This window comes from Myotis daubentonii, chromosome 15 (genome assembly GCF_963259705.1).
Source record: "Myotis daubentonii chromosome 15, mMyoDau2.1, whole genome shotgun sequence".
NCBI lineage: Eukaryota > Metazoa > Chordata > Mammalia > Chiroptera > Vespertilionidae > Myotis > Myotis daubentonii.
In genome coordinates this window covers 39,253,976-39,266,213 of record NC_081854.1, presented here as the reverse complement: position 1 = coordinate 39,266,213, position 12,238 = coordinate 39,253,976, and the positions used below count along the sequence as shown (strand labels likewise).

At 43.1% G+C, this 12,238-nt stretch overlaps 1 protein-coding gene and 1 pseudogene across 1 annotated transcript; one reads left to right on the top strand and one right to left on the bottom strand.

Moving 5' to 3' along the window:
• Nucleotides 1–273: 273 nt before the first annotated feature.
• On the top strand, nt 274–880 carry LOC132216270 (nitric oxide synthase-interacting protein-like; annotated as a pseudogene).
• A 7,596-nt stretch (nt 881–8,476) lies between these two features.
• Nucleotides 8,477–10,292, bottom strand: LOC132217307 (T-complex protein 1 subunit zeta-like). The gene is given in 3 exon segments (XM_059667395.1): nt 8,477–9,394; nt 9,396–9,485; nt 9,487–10,292. Coding segments are annotated over 3 exon segments (1,596 nt in total). The 5' UTR covers nt 10,228–10,292; the 3' UTR covers nt 8,477–8,629.
• Nucleotides 10,293–12,238: the final 1,946 nt, after the last annotated feature.

The window sequence follows — 12,238 nt, the reverse complement described above, 5'->3', positions numbered from 1 at the left end:
AGATTATCTACACACTGCAAGCAAAAGGCAGGGATTGTCGAGGAAAAAAGCAAGAACTGTTTGTCATCCACGAATTGGCAACTTTGAATATAGATAGGTTATCAGTAAAAGAATGGGGAAAACTATAGCATGAAAACACTAATCCAAAGAGAGCTGGGTAAAACTAATGAGACAAAATTCCGTTTCCTTTCCGGTGTAGGGACCTAGTTGAAGAAGCCACAAAGGAACGAGGAATCATTTGTGAATTTGACCGGCAGGGCAAGAACAACTGCCATGTACACTTACTGTGAGAAGGAGGCGGACACCGAGGCCTCAGGTTACAGGGCCCAGAACATTCCACTGAGCCGGGATGCCGTCAAGGACTGGGCTGCTGTGATTCTCTCTACAGTCCCGCCACAACCCCACCAGCACCCCAGATGGCTTCCTGGAGGAGCGTGAGGCCACCCTGGAGTACATTTTGCACCAGAAGAAGGAGATCACCCTGCAGATGAAGGCGGACAAGAGCAACAGGGTGACGGAGCGCCAAGAGCTGCAGCAACCACCGTGCAGGACCAGGTGCAGGGCTTCCTGGAGAAGGAGGCGGCCATGGAAAGCCGTCCCTTCAACCCCTTCACGTCCAAGGTCCAAGGATGCCTCCGGCAACAGCCCGGTTGATGCCCGCCTGCAGCAAGGACAAGGACAAGGGCTGCCCAGCTCCTGGATCCCGTCTCTGACCCCTGAGGCCAAGGCCACCAAGCTGGAGCAGCCCTGACGCATGGAGACCTGCCCCACGTCCCGGAAGCTGCTGCGCACGTCGACGCGCTGGCGCTGCACTCCGTGCGCAGGATACGTGGACCACGTGGTATTCATCGCACGCAGGAGCACTACGCATGCGCCCTGACCCGCGACAGCCTGAGCAATGCAGCGCCAGGCGGCCCTTGAGAGCACCGAGAAGCTGATTCTGAAGGGCAAGGGAGTCCTGGTGAACAAACAGGCTATTGACCGGGGCATCGGCGCACCGGAGACCCAATCAACGGGCTTGGACGCAGGTAGGAAAAAAGCCTGGACCCAGACTGCCTGAGTCCAAATCCTGTCTCACCGATCACTGGCTGGACCAAATTGCCATAACCTCTCTTTGCCTCACTTTATCCATCTTTAAATGGGAAGATGAATGGTCTCTTGCTTAAAGGCTGGTGTGAAGATTAAGTGAGTAAATAGGTGAAGTAATTAGTACTGATTCCAGATTTTAATGATAAATGGACTTAATATTTTACCCTTTAAAATGGTGTTTTCTGTTTTTAGTAACTGGTATTTGTTTAAGTAGCTTCTTTCTAATCGTACTCTATTTATTCATGGGAGCTCTAAATTTTATTGACTAGTTTTTCAACATCTATCGATATCCTTTAGTTTGTTGTTTTAATGAACTAAGTTGATAAAGTTTCTATTTCTGAAGTCCTTGTTTTACTGAAATTGATCCCATTTGTTTATATCATAACTTTATAAATGGATAGCTGGTTCAGACTTCTAATCATTTATTTGAAATATTTGCTTCTATATTTGTAAGTAGATTTGTCTTTTTTTCCCCTCCTGTGCAATATTTATGATATTTTCTACAATGAATTAAGGGCCTTTCATCTTTGTCTGTGGACAGGAATTATTTAAATAACATAGGAATTACATGATGTATGATCTTAGACGAAATTCAGTAAGACCATCTGAGCCTGCCACTGAATTTGATTCTGGTTATTGGCCTGTTCAAATTTTTTATATCATTTTGGGTCAAGTGGGATATTTTGTCTTAATAACAAGTTATCTGTTGCACTCAGATTTTCCAAATTTATCATCATGAGTTTGTACAAGATGCCATACACACACACACACACACACACACACACACACACACACATACCCATTGACTTCAGAGAAAGGGAAAGAGTAATAGAAACATCAATGATGAGAGAGAATCATTGATCGGCTGCTGCTTGCACCATCCCCACACTGGGGATCGAACCTGCAACCCAGGCATGTGACCTTGACCAGAATTGAACCCGGGACCCTTCAGTCTGCAGGCTGATGCTCTATCCACTGAACCAAACCAAATAGGGCTGTACAAGTTGCTTTAATATAAATCTTTAAACTTTTCTGCAATTGAAGAATGTGGTTCATTAACACTTTATTCATTTTCTCTCTTTTCATTCTCTCTCAACTAAGTTTGCCAAGGATTTCCTTTTTTATTTTACTACCCTTTCAAAAAACAAAATGTGTATTTTGTATCATATAACATAGACCATGTGGTATATTACAAAAAAATTAAGGAGCAGTGTCTTAAATGAGACAAAAGTTCATTTCTCTCACATGTAAAAGAGGTGCAGAGGGTCCAGATTGTGTGGCTCAGTGGTTGAGCATCGACCTATGAACCAGGAGGTCACGGTTTGATTCCCAGTCAGGGCATATGCCCAGGTTGCAGGCTAGATCCCCAGAGTAGGGTGTGCAGGAGGCAGCCAATCAACGATTCTCTCTCTTCACTGATGTTTCTATCTCTCAATCTCCCTTCCTTTCTGAAGTCAATAAAAATATATATTCAAAAAAAAAAGGTGCAGAGGTGTGTAGGCAGCCTGGCATCATCAGGTGCCCAGACTTAGTCTTCATGCTCTGATTCCCAATGAATAATTTCCATCCTTATAATCCTTAAATTCACAAGAACATTGGAGATCTAATGATTGGAGTCGTGTTTCTGATCAGCAGCAGGTAGAGGAAAGGAAAGAAAAGGATCATTTCACCAATAATTCAGCCTCTTTTATTAGCTTTCCCAGAAGTTCCTGACAATGTGAGGGGGGAAAAAATCAAAGCTCTATACAGGAATGAATATTGCGTGAGAATAGAAGTGTCTGATACAATTTCATATATCATCTCAAACATTTCTGCTTTTACTTCTACTTTAATTTTCATTGCTTTCATGGGAATTATTTTTTTCTAATTTCTATTCATTTGTTTTGATACTCATCATAAATTCTAAGGTCAAATCATTTGTGTATATTTTGTCTTTTTAAAAAATAACAATAAAACACTTGAGAAATAAGTCAGTCAGAGAAAGACAAATACCATATGATCTCACTAATATGTGGAATCTAATGGACAAAATAAACTGATGAATAAAACAGAACCAGAGGCATAGATACATGGAACAGACTGACAGATGTCAGGGGGAGGAGGTAGAAGGTGAAGAGATTAGCCAAAGAATAGGTATGCATATATAGCCCATGGGCACAGACAACAGTGTGACAATGGCCAGGGGAGGAGAGTGAAAGAGGGCAAAGTGGGGGTAAACGGGGGACATCTGTATTAGTGTAAACAATAAAAAATATCCCTGACCAGTTTTCTCAATGGTTAGAGCATTGGCCCACAGACCAAAGCAGCAGTTCTCAACCTGTGGGTCACTACCCCTTTGGCGGTCGAACGACCCTTTCACAGGGGTCGCCTAAGACCATCCTGCATATCAGATATTTACATTACGATTTATAACAGTAGCAACATTATAGTTATGAACTAGCAAAGAAACTAATTTTATGGTTGGGGGTCACAACATGAGGAACTGTTTTAAAGGGCTAGAAGGTTGAGAACCACTGGACCAAAGGGTCGCATGTTCAAATCCCTGGTGTGTACTTCGGTTGCAGGCTCAATCCACTCATGAGGTAGGCAACCAACCGATGTGTCTCTCACATTGATGTTTCTTTCTTTCTCCCCTTCTTCCCATCCACGCTCTCTAAAAAAAATCAATGGAAAAAAAATATCCTTAGGTGAGGATTAAAAAATAAGTAAATGAATGAAAAATAATTTTTAAAGAAAATATAACTTTGAAATCCTGCCTTTCATTGCCTTATTGGCTAGCTCTTAACCCTTACCAGTGGGATAAATGTTTATAGAGCTGTCCAAAGACAGCTGGAATGAAGAGCATTAGATTTTACGGTTTATGATCTTTGAACATATATTCCCAGAGCTGGGTAGTTATTTGACATATTAAATCTCTCTCCTTGCGCACATAGTCCCTCATATCATAATTCATTTAGCAAATTGCCTTTTGCCAGACACTTAGTGGTCTCCAGTTCTTCAAGATTATAAGTATTTGCTGTATCTGCCATCCTTAAGATAAATCTTTGTCTACCTGTGTAATTATTTCTATGGGATTAATTTTTAGGAATGGAATTGCTATGTCAAAGAGAATAAAAATGTAAAATCTGATACCTATCACAAAACAGGTTATTAGCTTGGTTGTTTTTTGCCCTCCAGAAAATATAACATTGCTTTCTCTCAGACATTTTTGGTAGGAGCATAACTTACTAAAGCTGATTTAGATAGCAATCTGGTAGAATCAGCCAGAATTTAAATAGGTATAGCCACTGATGCAACAAGTTCTCTTCCAAGAGTCTGTCTTTCTGAATTGCTTTTATATGTATGTAAGTAAATATACATTGTATATGGTGGTTTGGAAATGCAACCTAAAGACATTAAAATTAAGTGAAAAAATTCACTTTGAAGACATATAAATATGTTATGATTCCATTTGTAAAATAAAGTTATCAGTGCATATGTAAATGTATATTAATACTTAAATGCAAAGTAAAAGAATGAGAAGGATACATATTCAACAATGGCCAGTAGTTACCTCTGAGGAGTAAAAGAGACCTAGCCCAGGAGAGAGGGAATGTGATAAAGAAAAAGGTCCATGTTTAAAGAAATATGCTTTTTTGAATTATATGGATTTTTTATTTTGTAATACCTTTATTGTTGACACTATTACAGATGTCCCCATTCACATCCCCCTTGCCCACCTTCACCCAGTCCCCACCCCCTTCCCTCAGACCATCCCCACACTGTTGTCTGTGTCCATGGATTATATATATATATACAGTGGGGCCTTGACTTACGAGTTTAATTCATTCCATGACGGAGCTCGTAACTCAAATTACTCATATGTCAAATCAACAGTGAACGAGTGAGACACATGATGCTGGGCTGATGTGGTGTTCACTGTGACGTTCGCTGCGCCAACTAGCGGTGGGGTATCTGAAGCTGGCTCGTAACCTAAATTTTAGCTCACAACTCAAAGCAAAAAATCGGCTGAGAGACGGCTCATATCTCTGAAAACTCGTTAGTCGGGACACTCATAAGTCAAGGCCCCAGTGTATTAGAGGCCAGGTGCACAAAAATTTGTTCACTTGGGGGGATCCCTCAGCCTGGCCTATGACCTCTTGCACTCTGGGACCCCTCGGAGGATGTCCACCTGCTGGATTAGGCCCGCTCCCTGGGGGATCGGGCCCAAGCTGGCAGTCAGACATCCCTCTGGCAGCCCGGCAGCCCTCGGGGGATGTCCACTTGCCAGCGGGGAGCAGACCTAAGCTGCAGTCGGACATCCTTAGCGCTGCTGAGGAGGCGGGAGAGGATCCCACCACCACCACTGTACTGGCAGCTGGCAGCCTGGCTTGTGGCTGAGCAGAGCTCCCCCTGTGGGAACACACTAAACACCAGGGGGCAGCTCCTGCATTGAGCATCTGCCCTCTGGTGGTCAATGTGTGTCATAGTGACCAGTCATTCCCAGTCATTCTGCTGTTAGGGTCAGTTTGTATATTACCCTTTTATTATATAGGATAGAGTCCTGGTGCATGGGTGGGGGCTGGCTGGTTTGCCCTGAAGGGTGTCCCGGATCAGGGTGGGGGTCCTGCTGGGGTGCCTGGCCAGCCTGGGTGAGGGGCTGATGGGTTTTTTCAGGCTGGTCACACCCCCTTCAGGGTGGGGGTCCCCACTGGGGTGCCTGGTCAGCCTGGGTGAGGGGCTGATGGCTGTTTGCAGGCTGGTCAAGCCCCCCCCAGTGGGGACCCTCAGCCCATGGAGGTTTGGCCAGCCTGGGTGAGGGGCTGATGGCTGTTTTCAGGCTGGCCACACCCCCTTTAGGATGGGGGGTCCCCACTGGGGTGCCTGGCCAGTCTGGGTGAGGGGCTGAGGGCCATTTTCAGGCTGGCCAAGCCCCATCCCCCCGACAGAAGTGCCCAGCCTCTCCTTTTTTTTCCTTTTTTTTTATTCTTGGATTTATTTACCTTCTATAATTGAAACTTTGTTGCCTTCAGTGGAGCTCAGAGCCCCACGGCAAGCGGGAAGCTTGGCTTCCTGCTCGCTCCAGCTCTGTGGCCACGGCTGGCTGAAAGCAGGTATCTGGGGTTTATTTATCTTCTATAATTGAAACTATGTTGCCTTCAGTGGAGCTCAGAGCCGGCCGGGAAGCTTGGCTTCCTCCATCACTGGAGCAACCAAGCCTCCTACTCGCTCCAGCTCCGTGGCTGCCGGCCACCACCTTGGTTAGGTTAATTTGCATATAGTTGCTCTGATTGGCTGGTGGGCATGGTTTAAGGCATAGCAAGGGCATGGTCAATTTGCATGTTTGTCTTTTATTAGGTTCTATGTTCTTTAGCTAATCTCTTCACCTTCTTTTACCCAGTCCCCACTCTTACCCCCTCCCTTCTGAACAGTGTCGGTCTGTTTCATGTATCCATGTCTCTGGTTTTATTTTGTTCACCAGTTTATTTTGTGCATTATATTCCACATATAAGTGAGATCTCGTAGCAATATGTTTACAGATACATCTCCTAGGGCAAAGGAAACTAAGGAGAAAATAAATGAGACTACATCAAAATAAAAATAAAAAGCTTCTGCACAGCAAAAGAAACCATCAACAAAATGAAAAGGGAGCCCACTGTATGGGAGAACATATTTGACAATGATACATCGGAAATAGGTTTTATTTCCAAAATGTATAAAGAGCTCATCCAACTTAACAAAGGGAAGACAAACAATCCAATTAAAAACTGGGCAAAGGACCTAAATAGACACTTCTCCAAAGAGGACAAACTGATGGCCAAGAGACATATGAAAAAATGCTCCAAGTCACTGATCACCAGAGAGATGCAAATTAAAACATCAATGAGGTATCACCTCACACCTGTTAGAATGGCTATCATCAACAAATCAACAAACAAGGATATGGAGAAAAGGGAACCCTAGTACACTGCTGGTGGGACTGCAGACTGCTGCAGCCATTATGGAAGCCAGTGTGGAATTTCCTCAAAAAATGGAACTGTCATTTGACCCAGTGATCCCACTTCTAGGAATATATCCTAAGAAACCTGAAACACCAACCAGAAAGAATGCATGCACCCAATTTACAAAAGCTATGATCTGGAAACAGCCCAAGTACCCATCAGTAGACGAGTGGATAAAAAAACTGTGATACATTTACACCATGGAATACTATGCAGCAGTAAAAAAAAAAAAATAAGGATTTCTTATCTTTTGAAATAGCATGGAGGGACCTGGAGAGCATTATGATAAGTGAAATGAGCCCGTGAGAGAAAAACAAGTATCACATTATCTCACTCATATGTGGAATCTAACGAACAAAATAAACTGATGAACACAGATCCAGAGACATAGAAGCATTGAACAGACTATGGAACCTCAGAGGGAAAGCGGGGGAGTGTGGGTGGGTGGGAAGAGATCAAAGAACTTGCACGCATATAAGCATAACCACTGGACACAGACAGTAGGGTGGTGAAGGCCTGGGGCCTGGGTGGGTGGGGGCAGGCTAGAAGGGGTCAGTGGGGTTAAAAATCAAACATATGTAATACTTTCAACAATAAAGATGCTTTTTTAATGAACAAAAAAAGGAAAAATACTAGTGGTCTAACATTTATTATGCTAATGAGGTGATATTGCAAAGCCAGTAGGTAACCAAAACCATTAGGTAACAGTGGTCTGTCTAGTAAAACTCATTTTACCCTACAGGTCTTACACGTCTGTATGATTATTTTGTTGAAGTTTAAGCTAGTCAGCAGTTAGTTAACTTGGGAAATAACATGAAGGAGAATAATGCTGATGTTTATTAGCAACTGTATATTTGAGTTGGGTAAGCACATATTTCATATCTTAATCATCTTGGACATTACTGGATGAATGGGATATATGAAACTTGCTCCTAAAATATGTTAAATGACATAAGGTTGAAATCCATCAGAAGCTTTCACCAAATGCTTCTTTGTATGAGAAGAATCTGATTTGGCCCTTGTCATTCAAAAGTTCTAAACTATGACAAGCAACCCACTTGAACGTTGATCATATACACAGTTGAGTAAAAAAGAAGAAAAACATTTACTGTGATGAGTAGAATAAAGAAAATATTTGTGGTTTTGGTGATGTCGTTCTCAGTTAACATTAATTGACTGCCCATAAAATGTTGCTTAATGAATGTTAAATCAATAGAAACTTGCTTAGGTTTTCCTATACATTATCTTTTTTTTTTTTTTTTTTGCTTTTCTAATTTTTTTTCTTAATATCACAGAAACGAAAGCAACATATTCTGTGCATATTGGGTGAAAACAGCCTGCTAGTTGTGCATACACTGAGTACAATTTTAAAAAAAATAGTGTAATTATAATTTCAGACTTTGGAATTTTAATAGGTAGTTGCCATTGCTCTCTCCTTTCTTCAGATGGGGAAATTCCTTTAAAAATCATTTGAAGCCAGGACAAAAATTCCATAGCTGTATTCTTAGGATCACTCTGTAGAGTCTTCATGATTCAGGTAGTACAGGGGAAGCTTCAATTCAACCTTTTAGAGAAGACATTCCAGCTCGCATGATCTCATCAACCAGGAGTATGTTGGTGGCAATCACAGTGCAGGAGTGAAGAAGCTGTTTCTTTACACAATAGTTATCCCATACGCCTACTTCTGCTGCTACCATTGGCTCACCTGTGTTCAAGTCCACACCCACAAGTTGACCTGATTCCGAATGTTCTGCTTGAACTTTAACTAGTGTTTCCTGAAGATCAAAACCAGAATTCTGAGCAAGAACCTTGGGAATAATGAGCAATGCATCAGCAAACGCTTGAACTCCAAGCTGGGCCCTGCCCTTTACGCTGGGCTTGTATTTCACCAGGGCGTGCGACATTGCCACTTCCACTGCACCACCACCTGGAACTACACAGCCATCATCAATAGCATTTTTAACAGCCCTCAAGCCATCTCTTATTGCATCTTTGATTTGAGTGAGTGTATGCTTATTTGGTCCTTTGACCAATAATGTAACAGAGCGAGGATTGTTACATTTCTCATCAAAGGTGAACTTCTCTTCTCCCAATGTATACTCATAGACAAGTCCTGCATGTCCCAAACAATCAGGATTTAGATCATCAAAAGAATTTAGAGCTACTCCACCACAAGCAAGAGTCAGCCTTTCCATATTTATTTTTTTCGCTCTGCGCAGAGCTACTATGCCTTCTTTTGCAAGAGCATCTAAGGAAAATGGGTCAATTCCCTTTTGATTAATAACAACAAATCCTTTCTTTGAGTCACCACAAACTTTTTTTTTTCAGGTCTATTATTTTTTTAACTCTATCTTCAATGAATTTTCTTTCAGCTCTTACTAGTTTCTCTCTCTCTTCTGCACTCTTGTAAAAAAAAGCCAAAATTCACTTCTGTTTTTTCATATTCTAAGGACACATTGCATGTAAGGATGTATGCATCTTCTACTCTTTTTTTCATATCAGGATGCCGTGCCCCATGGTCCAAAACAAGACCTCTGATTAAGCTTGTATCGGTTTCAGATTTATGTTTCATCTCCATGATCTCAACCATGAAGAGGTCAATAGGTTCATCTTGTTTTTTAATGGCCAAAATGGAATCAACTACAGCCTCTGTTAAGACATCAGCAAGTTCCGCATGAACTTTAGTACGCAGAGATGTTCTGGCCACATCTATGAGTGTTTCCCTGTCCATCTCTTTGCTTACTTTGACTTGTTCCAAAAACTGAAGTGCCTTTTCCTTTGCAGCTTCAAATCCTTCTGTTACTATTCTGGGATGAAGACCTTCGGAAATGTAGAGATCCGCCTGTTTCAGCAGTTCTCCAATGATTAGGACATTGGACGTGGTACTGTCACCCGTTATGTCATCCTGGGCTGTCACTACTTTGGCTATTAAGGAGGCTGTTGGGTGTTGAATTTGCATTTCATGCAGCAGCACATTGCCATCTTTAGTGAGCTTGATGTCTCCAGCTCCAGACACAAGCATCTTCATGGTGCCCTTAGGCCCCAAGTTGGTCCTCAGCACGTCCTGCAGACCCCGAGCCGCGCTGATGTTGACCGCCAACGCTGCCTGGGCTCGGGCCACCTCGGCTTTGTGGTTCAGGCTCTTCACGGCCGCCATAGTGGAGCCCGCAAAAGAGGGAAAGACAGACGCTGGCTCAGCCGGGCCGCGAGGCGCTCTCCGGGTATTCTCTCCTATACATTATCTTACTTCATCTCCAGAATTTCCCTGTAAGATGTTTTTTAAGTCCATAGATTGTGACATCCAAACTTGAAGCAGTTAATGGACTTACTTCTCCCAAGACTTTGGGAGATCATGCAGTGCTCTCCCTATGTGTGCTGTGCTGGTTCATTCTTCTGGCTCAGCAGAATGCAGTTCCATGGTCTAGGAGGTGGGAAAGGAGCTGGATTTGCAATTGGTAAAAAAGGTAGCTATATTGACTTGCCCCCTGAGAGGTAAGGTGAGGGTTTGTGAAGCATGTGGGATTCCAGGAATAGAGGGAACATCAGAAAGACAAGACTCATCATGGCAGCTGAGTGCAGAGGATGCCACTTGGGGGAGGTATGTAGGCAGAAAGGGGGCTTATTGAAGAGACTTGGATGGAGAGATAGGGAGTGTGGTATTGTAACTTATAATAGGAAATAATGTATTTGGTCTTCAACCTGTTCCTGGCTCACAACTTCTAAAACTTTTGGAATTTCCTTTGATAAGAGCAATAAAGGTGTCTTTTATTATGTTAACTAGAGGCCCTTGTGCATTGGGGGCGGGGAGAGGGGTCCCCTAAGCCCAGCCTGCACCCTTTAGCAGTCTGAGAGCCCTCGAGGGATGTCCAACTGACAGCTCAGGCCCACAGGAGAGGCTCCCGCCACACCGCTGCACTCACCATCCGTCAGCCCGGCTTGTGGCTGAGTGGCGCTCCCCCTGTGGGAGCACACTGACCACCAGGGGGCATCTCCTGCATTGAGCATCTGCCCCCTAGTGGTCAGTGTGCATCATAGCTACCGGTCGTTCTGCCATTCAGTCAATTTGCATATTAGCCTTTTATGATATAGAACAGTGATGGCGAACCTATGACACGCGTGTCAGAGGTGACAGGCGAACTCATTTTTTTTTGGTTGATTTTTCTTTGTTAAATGGCATTTAAGTATATAAAATAAATATCAAAAATATAAATCTTTGTTTTACTATGGTTGCAAAGATTAAAAAATTTCTATATGTGATACGGCACCAGAGTTAAGTTAGGGTTTTTCAAAATGCTGACATGCCGAGCTCAAAAGGCTTGCCATCACTGATATAGGATTATATAGGATGAGGTGATATTGCAAAGCCAAAAGGAAGGGTCTAGTTGGCAGGGGAACTAGCTATTTGATCAGAGGTTTGGAACTTTCCATGTCCCACCCCAAACTCTGGGGAAGAGGTGGAGCCTAGAGGCTGTAGCAATCACCAATGGCCAGTGGTGTAATCAATCATGAATATGTCATGAAGCCTCCCTAAAAAAAAAAGAAAGAAAGAAAAAGAAAAAGAAAGGGGAGGGTTCAGAGAGCTTCTGAGTTGGTGAACACATGGAGGTGCTGGGAGAGTGGCACCCTAGAGGGGGGATGAAAACTCCACACTTCACCCATGCCTTGTCCTATACATCTCTTCCATCTGGCTGTTCCTGAGTGATGCCCTTTTATAATACACCAGTGGTCTAGTAGATAAAATGTTTCTCTTGAGTTCTATGAGCCTCTCTAGCAAATGAATCGAACCAGAGGAAGGGATGTTGGAAACTCTAATTTATGCCCAGTTGATCAAAAGTACAGATAATAATCTGGGCTTGTGACTGGTTTCTGAGATTGGGGGACAAGGGACAGTTGAGTAAGAAGCTTAATTGCTATGGAACCCTTACCCTGTGGAATCTGATGTTATCTCAGGGTAGATAGCATCAGAATTGAGTTGAATTATAGAACATCCAAGTGGTGTTCCAAGAATTGCTTGTTGATGTGGGGAAACCGCGCGCGCGCGCACACACACACACACACACACACATTGGCATTGGTACCAGAACTTGCTTAGAGAGAGAGCTAAGTCATTTATGCAGAAAGTGGGCATCTTGAGGCTGTGCGACTGTGTGAAAGAAAGTTATCAAGTC